Source organism: Nanorana parkeri, unplaced genomic scaffold (assembly GCF_000935625.1).
Source record: "Nanorana parkeri isolate BGI_ZX_2015 unplaced genomic scaffold, ASM93562v1 scaffold106, whole genome shotgun sequence".
Lineage (NCBI taxonomy): Eukaryota > Metazoa > Chordata > Amphibia > Anura > Dicroglossidae > Nanorana > Nanorana parkeri.
In genome coordinates, this window is record NW_017306374.1 from 1,195,070 (window position 1) to 1,210,680 (window position 15,611).

Sequence of the window (15,611 nt, forward strand, 5' to 3'; positions counted from 1 at the left end):
AAAGGGTCCTGGGGCCGAAGCTTGCCGAAGGATCGGCCGAAGCTACGGCTATATCCTTTGGCAGCTTCGTGAATAGACCCCATAGTCTTCTTCCCTGCCAGTCCTGGTTGTGAAGACCATGCCATTGAAATGACTCTTCTTGCCTGTCTTTGACTGGTCATGTTGCCACCCGTCTTGCTGACATCATCACATACAATGCAGGACCAGAAGCTACTGGTGGCCCTGCACTGTGGTGATGAGGTGGAAAGCCCACCTACATGAAGAGAAGAAGATTGGAATGCCAGAGTATGGTTATACTCTGTATTATAGCATCCACTAGACGCAATTAACATTTTATTCTTCATATGGCGGGGAGGGGCACAGCTTTATTTTCTTGCCAGCGCAGAGTCTCACTTTAACTCTGCAAAGCTACAGTGAAGAAGTCTATAGAAATCCTGTATGAATCTTGGCCGAGAATAAATCTCGGAGATCTTCTTGTCTTGACAGAAGTGACACTCTGGGATTATCACCCCATCTCCAGCACTTTTCCTTTATAATCCGCCAGCCATTGCTCTAACAGCACAATATAAATGACAGCTGTAATGACCTGGGAATGAAAACCATGTGCCTAGTGATTTCCTCGCTTTACAGCTCCTCACAGGTCCCGTTCTGACAGGATTACAGGACGACAAGGTGAAATGAACTTGTGTGAGGATTGTCAATGCTATTTTCTTACATTGTGATTTTGTCATGCTAAAAACGTTAGCGCACTATACAATTTTTTTTATTTTAAATAAAAAAATAGGTCATAAGGCATAAAAAGTGTTCACACGAACTAATCAAAATTTTTTTTTATTTTCAGCTCTCAATAGAAAAATATCAAATTAATTCTGATTGGGTGTAGGGAAGGTATTGCAGCTAATGGAAAACAAATAAGTAATGGGCCTTTAGGTCCCATTCACACCAGGGTGACAGCCTTCAGCGTATTCTCTGCACAATTTTTGGAAGGGCGTTTTTATGTGCATTTCAGCGCTAAAACATGATTAAAAAAAAACCAAAACATGCTGATTAGCGCATTTCCATTGAAGTCTATATGGAAAACGCCCTTATCAGCGCTGAAAAAGTAGCTCAGGGAGCAGTTTGGGCGACAGACGGATTGAAACGCGCGATTGCACGTGTTTGTGTGAACAGGCCCCATAGGAATGAATTGGTTCTTAAATGTTGGTGTTTCAGCACGGAAAAATCAGCGTAACGAAAACGCCCTGGTGTGAACAGGGCCTTATTGCAACCAAGCTTCACCTGGAATCTGCCTGTTACACAAAGCTGAACACCATAATTTAAAGCTAAATATAAAAAAGTCTATGCCCGCCTGCATATGCACAATACAATGTTCATTTTGTCTAGGGGGCTCAAATAGACATACATGCTTACCTCCCAGCACAGTCCCACAGGCTTCCTCACTGCTGGTTATGGTATTCACAACCGTTTCCCTGAAGTCGTTCCTCTTGTCTGGTCATGTCACTGGACTTTTTGTAGTTTATCATATACAATGCAGTACCAGCGGGCCCCTTAAGTTGTACGTGATGATACTGAGGGCCCGCAAAGAAAACCAGAATGCTAAGAAATATGGCACGTATTCCTCTTAACAAGCAATCTGTATATGGTGGTGGAGTGAATCAGCTATATACTGCTTGACTGCAGTTCAGAAACCATAAATCTCCAACATGGCTATGATGAATGGCCCAGGTGTCTGGATAACAAAACTGGCTGAACACAGTTACAAACCCTTTGTTAGATGATGTATATCTGTCTGCCAGGAATCCAGCTTTAAAGAACAGCTAGACATACCTGGGAACGTTTCAAAGTTGGTGAGCCTGAGAGTGGGGTGGCACAAGGAAAAGGGAATAATTAGCTATGCACATGGTACTCAATAGCATGCTGTGGCCAAATACTGTATGGGGCTGATGGTGCTATGATTTGACGATGACTGGCCCCCAGGGTTTCCAATTATACAGTAACTAGCAAAAGTGTGCAATTTCCAGGACAAGTATGTTTTTGGGGCAGAGCCAATGAGCAGATCAATGTGCAGTGTAGGGGCGAATTGTTGGTGTGGTGGCCAGGGAGTAGAAGTGACAGGCTGCATGCACTTAGTCACTGTCAACCCAGCTTAGTAAGGGTACAGCAGAATTGAGGGACTTGAGCGTAGGTGAACTGCTGACAAAGCAGGCTAAGTGGCTGCAGCCTGACTTTGTGCCCTGTTCTGTTGCCACTGAGTAAATTCCTCCTCTGGCAGCTCTTCCCTCTTCACATGGCTAGTTGGCTAAGGTGAACAGCATTGGTAGGGATGCGTTAGCAGAGAGGGAGGAACTGAAGGAGGAGACAGAGCACAGTCAGACCCTTCTCCCGGTCTTCTCAGTGCTGATTTGTCACTTCCAGCTCCTAGCTGACAGAGGTAGGGACACTGCTGATACTGCGCTTATCCACCTGTAGCAAGAGAGATGGAAGCAACACTAAACAGCTGGAGTCTCGGGCGAGATCCGGAGAGTACCCGGCTATGCCGAAAGAGAGTTCAAGAGGCAAGAAGGATAAGGCCAAGAGTGACTTTTAGAACAATATACTACATTTGCCTATAATTTCAGCTTCCTCTCTTATGCCAAAGCCCTTTCCTTTTCCAGTGGAGGCATTTAATTCACTGACTGGTACAATTTATTATCCTGCTGACCCCGGCTTCCCCCAGACTGCTTCTACATTTGTTCACAATCCACACATGGGAAGATTATTGCTCAACTGCACTTAAAGCATTTGCATTGTGATTAAATTTTTTGAAAGTGTTCCAGAACCTAGCACAGACATTCTAAGTTGGCATAATAAATTATGCCTTGTAAATGTTGGTGAGTATTAAAATAAAAAATAAACTGTAATTATAACGAGGGGTACATTTCTCTTGAACCCATGCAAGCTTGAATTTATCCCGGAGTAAAGTAAGGTCAGGAACACATTAATGGTGCCAGAGTCAGCTTAAAATGTTATATTTAATTACACCGAGGACTCGCAGAATGGATGGCTGCCATAAGTAAATTACTTTGGCTGGGAAACTGATAAAACTGAAAATATTATGCAAGGAAATTCATTTTGTTGGATGTGAACTGAAAGGAATACTGAAGTGCAACGAAAGGCTGTTAATGTGATGGTCTAGTGGAGGTCAGCCATAAAAAATTGGTCAAGGCTCAGTTTGCCAGGTCATACATTCCAGAGAAAAGCCAAGACCCCATTAAACCCTGCAATATGGTGTGTTCTCATCACGCCTGCTTATGATTTGCGATTATAAGGTCACCTTTCCATGGTTATGTAGTATATGCTTAATAAAGGCTTTCAAGTTTGCTGGCCTTGATGTAAATTCTAAGGTAGAATAAAACAGAAGCCCTCTATGAACGGCCAATTCAAGTTCAGCTGTCATTGTGCTAGTACATGACAAAATTGTTGCAAGCATCTGTTTGGTTGCTAAGGGCAATGTCAGATTTTAAAGAATGCTCCAATTGTCACTGAGTTGATCTTGACAAAGGTCAAAAACTGTCTGTTTGTGCAAAGATCACATTATTTGCTGTCATGACTTAAAAAAGGACATCAGACAAAAAGTTTAGTTTTGGATAGAATAGAGAATGGTTAAAATCATTTTCTGTATTTTATTGCTGTCGGTGTCCCTGCGGAGAGATTTCCCTTCCTGTGATGTGCCTGTGACAGGAATTGGAAAGAATTGCGCCGATGAGCATTGAAGATTTGACCATCAGCTGACCAACTCTAATGAGGACCGGGTCAGTCACAGCTGACAATAAGACTTGTGAAGCATTTTAATTTATTGTGCATAACCAACTTTGAACACAACTTCGTGCTTCTGTTGAGATAATCAGGCTGTTCCAAGTCTCTAAGGAACAAAAGCACCTCTGGAGCTCAGAGATGCTCAGTCCCATACAGAGAGATTTTCACAAGTTGAGCAGATCTAAAGTATCATGCTTGCTGCTGTAACCATCAGATGGTAAATCATGGTAAGTGCCAGTTTGTAGTCACCCTTGAAGCCTAACTCTGTGCATCTACAAGTGATTCAACATGTTTTTCTCCTAATTGATAAAGGATCTCTTGCTAGATGTATCTAGGAAATTAGTTAACAAAGAATAATACTTATCTTTACCTGCAGTCCGTGACATTCAGTAGTCCGTTTTCTTTTCTCTTTAGCGCTGGAATGTGGTAGGGCACTCCTATGTCATCACATAAAATGCAGGACCAGCAGCCATGTCATTAGGATGGGAAGTGGCCACTGGTCCTGTAGTGTGAGTGATGATGCTGTGAGAGGGGCAGCTCCCAATGGATACGCGCGGCAAATACGCCCCAACGAAGCTCCTGTACTTCTTTGGCCGTAGGGCGTTTTGCAGCGCGTTCCTACGCGCTGCAAAACGCCCAGGTGGGAACCATGCCAATAGGCAATCATTGGTTTTCACATGTTGAGCGTTTTACAGAGCCTAGAAACGCGCTGTAAAACGCCCAGGTGTGAACCAGGCCTAAAAGTTGTCCGGTGGTTTCACTCTTCAGTATCTACCAAACAGGGAACTATCAGTTTAGGGCATATGGACCCAATGTATCTCTATCAGTATCAGATATGGGCAGCTAATCAAGGTCATATTAAAGGCTTTTAAATCAATCACAGTGTGGGGGAGTTTCAGTGAATAATAACAGTACTACTTTCTCGGTGGAGCTGCAGGGGTTAAGACAGTGAGGATAAAGCCATTGTTCAGGCAATTGTGAGAAGGACCTCCTGTCCCTTTTATTGAGCACAATTAACACCCTGGTAATCCTATCAGTGTTGTAATCACAGCTAAGATGTCCCGGGGTGTGATTAGTGAAATCAGAGATGAGAAATGACAAATGAATAGCTCTATTATGTCCATTAGCTGCAATCCTTCCCCGGTCTCAGTGCTCAGTTTTGCTTCCCCATGATAAAGCTATCCAAGAATGTACATCCCGGGGGAGCGGGCTTGTGGCACATCGCAACTTGCAGAAAACTGTGTGATCAAAATATATTGTTAGTTCCTTTTAGCCGCAGAAACATCTCTCTGATCACGATGTTATCTCTTACACACCAGCAAAAGTAGCATGATCTGTGAGTTATCTTGCAATTCAGGAGTGGATAATTGCAAATAAGTCATATATGTCCTTCGTCTGTATTTCATATCGTATCTCTTTACAGCTCAGTTTCCATAGCTGTCATGCTGAAACTTTGGCTTAAACACAATGGGAGTGACTGAGTGGGAAAAATGCACAGATCAGGAATATCAGAGTAACATCAGACTCTACATACCTCCAGGTCAACAGCCCACACAGCGCCATTGGCTGCTAAGATCCTGGCAATTCCACAGATCCATAGGTTGTAATGATGCACCTACCTGCATCCCAGGAACCAATGATATTTTGTGGCCCAGCCACTAGCATCCTAGCAACCAATGATGCAGGGCACACAGCTTCATTAGTTGCTATGACAAAGATGGAGGTTCGGCAGGCAGATGAACTGGTCAAATCATTCACCCATTTGTTAAACTGTGAACAGCTTGGGTTTAGGTCAAACTCAAGATCGACCCAACCCTTAAGCTCATCCCTATTGGCCAATATGATCTTGCGGTCCATTCTTCTTCATTAGGCACACAGGAAAACTTAGGGGCTGATTTACAAATCTTCTGCCCAGCATATACCTAGGTAATTGCCATCTGCTTAGCACTACTCCCACTAGATAGAGCAGATAGGAAATTCCTATGTTCATCAGCACCATTTAGTGGAGGTAGTGCTGTGCAAACTTTATTCACTCAGCTGTACGCTGGGTGGAAGATTTGTAAATCAGTCCCTTATATAACATTTATGCATATCTAATTTACCATACACAGACAGAACTTGCAAACGTACGGATGCTGCAATAAAGTGCATCTAAACCTAAAAACAAAAATGGAATATATTGCAGCTTACCAGTCCTTAGATATATATGGTAGCTAAATTGGTTTGTTGTTTGTTTTTATCTTCACCTAGTGATTCTGCCAGTGACACACTTCCTGCCCCGGGGTGACAACGCTCACTCACCGCTCTCTATCCATGCAGGGATTGAATTGTCACCCTAGGCTGCTCTCTTGATTTAGATGGCAAACAGCTTCCCCTTTCCTCATCTCCATTACATAGGGAGGAGGTGTTGTGTAGTTAAGTGCATAGGAAGGACACTTACAGATCTATTCACAAAAGGGTGAAGAGTTTGGAGAAGGCAGGACAAGTGAACAATCTAGGTCTAAATAGCTGATTTGGAAAAATTCTCTAATTCAGCTTACTTTCCAGTTCAGCTATGTCTTCCTAGATTGTTCACTTCCAACGTCTTCTCCAAACTCTTCACCCTTTTGTGAATAGACCTGTGAATTTCCGGCAGGATCAACAGGTACTTTTACCTACGTGTAGAAAATGCAGCCACCACATCTAATGACAGGTAATCTTTAATATATAAATATTTTTGCTCTTGGGATTAGATATACTTTTAACAATATAACTGAAAAAATGTTTTATGTCCTTGTTCCGTGGATAGATTGAAAGAGATTTTCACAAACACAATATACACATAGCCGGGTGTACTTGACCTGTGATTTCAAAAGTCACCAGGAGAACTAACTGGCCAATCCAGAGCAGATATGACAGGCCAGTAATTATCATAATTGGCGTGTGGGTGAATGGTAAGCTGTATCCTTCTGATCACCATTACCAACATCCAGACAGACGGTTTCAAATAACATTGGTTTTCTGCCAGTCGTGTTTTTCTTTGCCTGTGACAGAGTTTGTGACCTTTGCAGAAAATTGTCCTCCCAAATTCTACTCGGATGTAAGAGTGGCATGTTATATAATATTTATGTAACCTGATATGATTTTTACAACCTTCCCCTGGCAATATTATTTCCGGATGAAAAAGGGACTTAAATAGAGCCGTGTTTAGTTTTCAGCTGCTAGAATATGATCTCATTTACGCCCTGATCTTCACTGCCACCTCAAGAACACCAAGTATGAAGGGCTTCAAAAAGTCATTGTGGAATCTTCACGAATCTCGTCCAAGGACTGCTTTAGGAAGAAGTACAGGACAGAAATGACTGCTTGCAGCCTGAAGGCACTGTCGAAGTTGAGAGGTCCGTGTTACAGTGTGACAAATGGCAATGGTAGAGAGGATTCTGGGAAAAAGGTATAGCCCTGAGCCATGATGACTCAATGGACAGCAACACTACAAGATTCATTATATTACCTTATTTAGCAAGTGAAGACTCTTCTCTGTGTCTCTGGTACGGGTGTAAGTTTTGTTACTAAGGGCTTGAACTCTCTGACTTTAGGACTAAAGTGACAATAAACTCAGGAGTTAATTCTTAAAGGAGAACTATGGGGTCAGTGTTTTTCCCCATAGTTCTCCTTAGGTTAACGGGAGGACACAAACTAGCATCCTCCCGTTACCCTAAGCTCAGTATACCGCGAGCTACAGCTCGCGGTATACTGAGACGCCGCAGTCGGAGCGGATCCCGACGTGGATGAAGGGATCCACCCAGCTGCGTGAGTGACAGCTGACTCTGCCTATCTAGAGGCAGAGCCAGCTGTACCCGCCCCCTCCCCCCGTCCGTTCCGCCAGTCAGCGCTGGCAGATCGGAGCGGGGAGAAGGGAATGCAGCCCCTCCCCCCGTCACAGCAGAGAGACGTGACAGGATCGAGAGGTGAGCGAACCTGGTATGTGTTCGCTCACCCCCCGATCTACTGAGCCGACCTGTGACAGTCTCATTGTCACAGGTCGGCTAGAACTATGAGGTGAGTGGAAATCACTCATCTCATAGTTCTCCTTTAAGCCTGTATCTTCAAACATCAGCTGGCATTAGGGAGGCAGGAATGGGGAGGGAGTGCTGGCAAGGTGGGTATCAGAGGTTCAAGGCAGGCCCTTTATTAGGACACTGTCACTTTGTCCTGAATGGATAGTGTATCTCTAAGTAATCCCATCTATCCATCAAATCTAATAAATAATAAACAGAGTATGTACCCGTATTTTTCGCTCCATACAACGCACTTTTCCCCCCCCCCCCCCATTTTTGTACATTTAGCTCTGCTAAAGCAGAGCTAAATGTACAGTAGGAGCCACTTCTTGTTTAATACAGGTGATATGATTAGATCACTTGTATTAAAACCAAGCAGCGGCGACAGTGGCGGTGATCGAGATCCCATAGAGCAGACGAAGAACGGACGTTCTTCGTCTGCTCTGTGTGATCACTGAGACCGTGGCGCTGTAATCACAGTGCCTCCTGTCTCAGCGGTCACTAACTGCAGCTTCTGTCACAGAAGCTGTGACAGAAGCAACGGTCTGTCGAGTGCTCCATAAGGCGCGCCGGACCTCCCTGCGTCCTATGGTCCGGTGCGTCTTATGGAACGCAAAATACGGTAATACTTTTTTTTTCTGGGCTCTTTTACACAGCAGAGGGCTTGGTCATGCAGTCTCAGACCAGCACGTAGGCTGAACATTGGTCTCCAAAGCCAATCAACGGAAATCATGATACCAATTTCGTGGATCCCTCCGCAATGACTGGCTATCACAGGAAGCTGAATTGGTGCTGACACTGTCCTTCCTTTTGGAGGGGGGCTACTTTTGTTCCCCATGTTCCCCGTGTGTGTTGAAAAGTAGCCACCGTTCCAAGCTCGCTCCCGTGATGGACTAAATCTCAATACAAATGAATAAACTAAATGTTAGATTGTAGTCCATTATGGGAGCTACACGGGAGAGTGGACTACAAGCTCATGTTTAGTTTACTAATTAGTATTGAGATTGTACTCCATCACAAGAGCGATGACTACTTTACAACACACACAGGGACCATGGGGAACACAAGTAGCCACCCTGCAGAAGGAAGGACAGTGTCAGCACCAATTCAGAGATGATTTGAGGATCTACAGCCGAGTGATACACAAAAAAGATACATTTTTGTTAATAGTTAAGGTACTTGAATGTATTTTTAAGATTTAACTCCTGAGTGAAGTGTCACTTTAAATTCTACAGCTTATTCAAATTATACTCTTTCTGTCATAGATAAAATACCTGGTAATTCTGCCAGCCCACTTCCTTCAGGAGGGAGACAACGCTGCAGGGCCTGCAGTGAAATCACTGCAGCATTGTCACCCTCAGCAGCTGCACAGAGCTGCATCACTATGCACGCTGATAAGGAGGGTTATCAGCATTTGATAATTCTCGCCCTTACTACCAATCATATCTAGTGAAGACACCGGTGGTCCCTGTGATGGTGTTGCTGGGCAAAGAAGAGGATTCCTTCACTTGTCGGGACAGGTAAGATAAAAAAAAAACAGATTGACATTTACAGAGAGGAGGGAATGCTGCCGGAATCTAAAAACAGGCCGACTATAGAAGGACGTCATGTTGCTATTTTTGCTAGGTCCATTTTCAGCCAAAAACAGAATAATGACATCTTCTGTGTATTTTGTGCAGCGTTGCTGTGTTTGTGGTCTGTCGGCTTGTGACAGGGAATTTGTAAACTTGTCTGTGCGCTCTCATTGTTGTTGGGTCCCAGATGTATATAGTACATGCTCCGTGTGGAGACTGTGTATAAACAGACAACCCACACAGCACAGTTTACTAAATATACATACCATGCTAACACGTTTTATACCAGGGTCTTGGGAAACTTTAGGATGATGTGTCAGTGACCCATCACTGAACTGCGTCAAAGAGGACAAATACAAGATACTATGTACTCCAATGTATACAAAGAGAATCACAGAATCATAACTTGCTGAGGTGGGAGAGATGGGACCCTTTCAGCACAGATCATGTTAGGTTAATGATGTGCTTTGTACACCCTCAGTCATACTTCCTATGAGTTCATGAAGGAAATAAACAGCATTTAAAAGCAATTGTTTTTGTAGTTTGTGTGCTAAAGTGCATGCAAACCCTACGTCTCCATTCTGCCTGCATTTTCATGCATTGTTTTGTGCATTTTTGCTGCACACTTGTGTATGTATTTTATGTATGTATTTCAATGAATTTGTAATGCATTTTAAAGCATTATACATTTTTATTTTGGCCACTAAAGGTGAAATAAAGTAAAGGTTGGAAGGGGGTCTGGTTTGCTGTCATCACGCAAATGCATATATTAGTACATAAATACAAGTTTTTCATGCGCTTCCAAAAAGTTTATGGGGCTAAAAACGCACTTTGTAGTACCAAAAGAAGTACCAAGTCGCAATGCAATGCATAGGTCTGAATAGGCCCAATTGAAAATAATGGGATTCCTTTTGTTATACATTGTTGAGCAGTGGCTGGAGTGCTTAAAATCGCACAGTAGTGAACAAGAACCCAATCAATTTTTCAGCATGTTTGGCATCGTGTCTCACTGTATACAGTTTTTTAGGAAATGTTTTTTTGTGAATCTGTCGCTAAATTTCCTACATAGAGATCCTGCCAGTAGCAGCACTTCCTATCGCAGGCTGACAACACTAAGTCACTTCCTCGCAATTAGCAACAGCGATGTTAGCCTGCCACGAGGTCTACTTAAAGAAATTTTTTTTTCATTAACCCTTGCAGTGGGGCTACCTCTGCAATGCAAGGGTTAAATGGTTGTTTGTGTCTAGGTTAAAAAAAAAAGAAATACTGAGCTGTATTCTGAGCAGGCTTCTTCTTAGGCCGGTCCTTCGAGTGTATCTCCCCCTCCTCTCCAGCGCTCTAATGTTCCATAAATCATCAATGTCTATACACAGTGTATAGACATGAGGACGCTGAGGAAGATTCCAGTGCTGCTGTGAAGGAGGTGACAGGTAGGAGGGAGCTCTATGACAGCTGGCCGGCTCAAAGCTTTGGGTGAATATAACTTTGTTATTTTTTTTGCCTAGCACATAACCCTTGCAGTGTGGGGGTAGCCCCAATGGAAGGGTTAATAAAAAGTTTTATTGGAGTAATTCTTTAAGTTGGCGGTTGGGCTGCCTATCAGGTCTAGTCAACTGAAAGAGTGTGTGTGGCAGGCGGATATGGGGCATCATGTTACCGAGTCATACCAAGGGGTTTTGTATAATCCAGGGGCCTGCAAGATTTTTTCTTAGGAGCCAGCTCCATAGACAACAACAAAAAAAGCCTCAACAGTTAGGCCTCATTCACATAAGAAAAGGCCGGCATGTACAGCTCCGTGATGTGTGCACGGCCGTATCGGGCAGCTCCCGGGAAGGACAGGTGCTGCGTGTGATTAGTACGCAGCCCCTGTCTTTCTCTATGGGAGTACGTGGCCATACGCCACCTTACACTCACCCGCCCAGCATGTCTATGCGGGTGTCCGTACTTGTACAATGCCAGGATGGATCCTGTCTGCGTCCAAGCTGGGACACCCGCACCCGTACGGACCTGCACTCGGGGTGAGCGTAGGGTGGCGTACGGCTGCGTAGTCCCATAGAGAAGGACAGGGGCTGTGTACTAATCACACGCAGCACCTGTCCTTCCCGGGAGCTGCCCGATACGGCCGTGCATGCAGCACAGAGTTATACGTGCCGGCCGTTACTCGTGTGAATGAGGCTTTAGGCACCAGCTGTATTTTTTAAGGAGCATTTGCTACCTGGCTCCTGGGATTTGTCCAGCCTGGGTTATACACAGTGTACATGCAAGCAGAAGTGCAAGGCTGGCAAAGATGCACCTCATGTTAAATGTTTGTTGGTAAAATAATTATGTGATATAAATACTGTAGAAATAACATAAAACATCAGTTAAAATGTTTGTACACTTAAAAAATAAAACAAACAATAACATTTAAATAAAATACTTCTATTTTCCTTTCCCAAAAAATATTTTTAAATACGCGGTTCTTAACATCCAGCTAATGTTTCCAGCTATAGGAAATGCAAATATATTGTGCTCATTGATTATCTTTAGATAAAACAAACAAATGAGAAAATAAAATTTAAGGACAAAAATCCCTTCTTCTCCCAACCATCTTCCTTAGATGAGCAAATGCTTAACTCAAAAAGCTGGGGTTTTTTTGCCTGTGGGTATCTTTAACCTGAGCAAACATCAGCTGCTACTATCTCATGGAAAGCAGAAACCAGAATCATCGTAGAGAAATAAAATATATCTAAAAGCAAAACTCAAACAAATCATCAATACCTGATTTTCAAAGGAATGATCGTGATACAGCAGCGTTAATCTCCTTCCTATGTAACATTATCAACATAGGCTGCTGGCGATAACATAGTTAATAGACTTTGTTTGGATAACCCCTGTAGTGAGAGGAAGGGGGTACAATGCTAAATTCTTTCCCACTTTCAAAAAGTATCAACGAAACAAGCCTTCTGTTAATGAGAATTCCCATTCAGGCATAATGATAAAATCCAGATTGTTGAAAAGTGTATGTATTGTGTCACTGGTGATAAGGTCAAGGCTGAGCGTTGCAGTCTCGTTCTGTGACATTGGCCATACGTCCATGTTGAACCACCCAGACCCTACTACATGGGTGCTTTTAATTTGTGCATTGACACCAAGGGCAGAGCTACAGCAGATTGTGCAACTGATACTTAAAGTGAGTGACCATACAAGGGGATCGAGTGATTTGGCAGTAAAACCTGTAGCAGGTCACCTTGAATATTTCTGTGTTTTGTAAGCCTGGATATTGTTTAAGTATAAAGTGTATGTAACCCTAACAATGAACGTTTCTTATTTGGTCCTGTTTTTTCCATTAAATATACCATATAAAAAATCTTGTTATACCTGTTTAAGAAGTGCAAAAAATACCTCTTGATCCTGCTGATAACTCCCTATGCTCTCTGCCTGTGCTCTTATCAGTTACATGGTTCCCTGTTCTCTCTGTGGTGGACAACAGAACATATCTTCCAATGTTATGGAGATGACGAGAGGGGAACGGGTTCAGTAGTCTTCACATGCTTCCTTTCCTAGGGTGACAACGTTGCTCCTCCAGTGATACAGTAGGGTGGGTGTTGTCAGCCTAGGACATAAGGTGTGTTACTAGCTCTAGATCACTGGATGAGCCTCCATTTATGAGCACTAATAATTACATTTTAGATACTCTTTAAGAGTGACTGCTTGGGTTAGATACTCTTTAAGAGTGACTGCTTCTTCGCACTTATGGCACAAAAATGTACGCACCTCAATTGGTCTACATGTAAATTCACAGCTGGTGGCACATGGGACGATCGTTGGTGATCTGGTAAAGGTCTTTATGGCCATGAATAGCAGTGGACACCTGCAGCCAATTGTTCTAGAGTGCACCAGTTTTAATTGTGAACTCCATATACCCATCGCACTCCTGACCGCTTAATCTAAGAATGAGAAGGTGGGTGCAGCGGTGGTCAACGGATGGCACGGTCCAATGCACATGATATGACTAGAACACCGGTACTCCAATTACAGATATGATACGTCTTTATTGATGTGAATGCAACATATCACACAAGTGCAACCTTTCGGGGTCACATAGGATCCCCTTCCTCAGGCAAGACATGTGAAATGTAATTTTGGGTTGGATTTTAGAAGTTCTGATAAAACCGTATGTGTCTACTCCCTCTCCTCCAACAGGTTAACATACACAGTTGTACCATATGAGCATACCATACCATATGAGCATACTTATTAAAGTGTATATTTTTTTACGTTTTTGGAGAGTGTAAGAAAGAGTTTTTATTGCTGTCTGGGACACCGCTGGAGAGATTCAGCCCTACATTGTCACCAAGGCAGAAAGTGAGAAGAAATCCAAACAAAATCTGAGGTAAAAGAAAATCCTTCAATAGGAACACATGTTCCTAATACTACTCTCTAAGGTGTTGTGTGCACGGCGGCAGGCTCCACCAGCCCCTGAGCAGGGGCTGCCCAGTGCTCAGGACAGGATACTGCTACCTCCTGAATGCATTTTTTTTTTATTATCCCAATGTGGAATTATTATTGCAATACTGCTCCACAACAGCGACCGCAAGGAGGTTTGTGGCTCAGTTCCATTGATTACATGGTCACATTTGGCAAATGGACACCTTCTAAATATGGCACGCTGTTTAAAATTTGCCATGCTGTGATGCAAAGCATCTTGCCCATGGCATATGTACACGCATGAGCAACCCCTATATTAAGTTATTGGTGGGCAGTAAAATCACAGATCAATTGACTCTTTTACAGCCTCTCAGGTACCCATGGGAACAAGGCCTAAGACGGATATTCTGTTAACTTTGGCAAGATTTCCTCTCATTTCCTGTTGCATCTCTAAACAGGTAGTAAAGGGAAATCTCCCTGGCAGGGCACAGACAGCACAAAAATAAGGGGTTTTAACTCTTCCCTACTCTATCTTCAGCAAATAAGGAAGTTTAGGCTTTACATGCAAATTTAAATGCAAAATTCTGTTAGGAAATGATTGCTGGGTACTTGGATCATTCCTGGATGTCCAACCAATATCTATGACCAGCTGAGATATCGTTCAGGATTGTGTCTACAGTTAGTACATGTCACACTGAATTCTTTAGATTGGATAGTCATTTGTGATGATTAAGTAACAGAGCAAGTCATAATACGTAGTAAGGAGCATCAAAATACTAAAGTCCTTATGAGAAACATCATTCACAAATAAACATTTTCAATATGCACTTTAACCCCAAAGCTTGAGGAACCTTTTGCATAATTTCACACATAAGGAAAATACAGCTCACAAAACATCTTCCATTGCTGATCTGGCTTCAGGAAGGTAATAAAGAAATCTGGGGTCCTACCTGGGACAGGTTTAACCTGTTAAGGGGGTGGCATTGCTCCTCTACCCTCTCCACAGCTCCAGTCTTCTTCCGCATCCTGTCTGCTTCTTGGGCCAAGTATAAATCCAAGACAGGTACTCCTCGAGACCTGATGTCTGCCTCTGTTAAAGAGTTCACCATAAGCATCACCCACACTGGTCTCTTTCTCTCCCAGTTCCCAGCAATGGCATTAAACAGATAATCTGCGTAGAGACCCTTGCCCCTCTGGTCTGGGGTCATCCAGTGAGGCATCATTAACTTGACATACTCCAAATGTCTCTTGAGTCTGCGGTAGAGGTCCTTGGGTAGGACGTCCTGCAGGTTCTCCCCTTGCGGGAGCATTTGACAGCTAGCTAGTGCTGAAATTGTATAAGGATCCGTCAGGTCCAGCTCAAAGTACACATTAGTGCTCTCCTGAAAAGCTTTTTTGGAGTTCTGGGGTATATAGTCCCAAACTCTGGTGTACGGTACATGGATGGTTCCAAAGAGATAAGCAGGAGGGTTTCTTTTAACGGTCCACAAGAATGAATTTAGTTCTTCTTGCTGTAAAAGAACAATAGAACCTGGTTAGTCAGTTTATGGAAAGTCATCAGTTTAATTTTAAAGTGGGATGATAAATATATGTATCATATATACCATATACTGTATATATGAACTGGACAAATCCCAGGAGCCAGATAGCCAATGTTCCTTAAAAATGACAGCTAATTCTTAACTTTTGGGTTTTTCTCTAGTTGTTAATGGAGCTGGCTCCTGGATTGGACAGACTGGCTCCTGAAATATTATTATGCGCACCCCTGAGATAGATATGTTTGTTTATATATATA

The 15,611-nt window shown here is 43.1% G+C and overlaps 1 protein-coding gene across 4 annotated transcripts in view; it reads right to left on the reverse strand.

Moving 5' to 3' along the window:
• The window catches only part of TRABD2B (TraB domain containing 2B), a 231,039-nt gene that overhangs the window by 212,629 nt on the left and 2,799 nt on the right, over positions 1 to 15,611 (reverse strand). For all 4 annotated transcript variants that reach the window (XM_018553025.1, XM_018553026.1, XM_018553023.1 and 1 more), the window contains exon 2: positions 14,767 to 15,327. In XM_018553025.1, the coding sequence (XP_018408527.1) occupies positions 14,767 to 15,327 (561 nt within the window). The remainder of the gene's footprint in view (positions 1 to 14,766; positions 15,328 to 15,611) is intronic.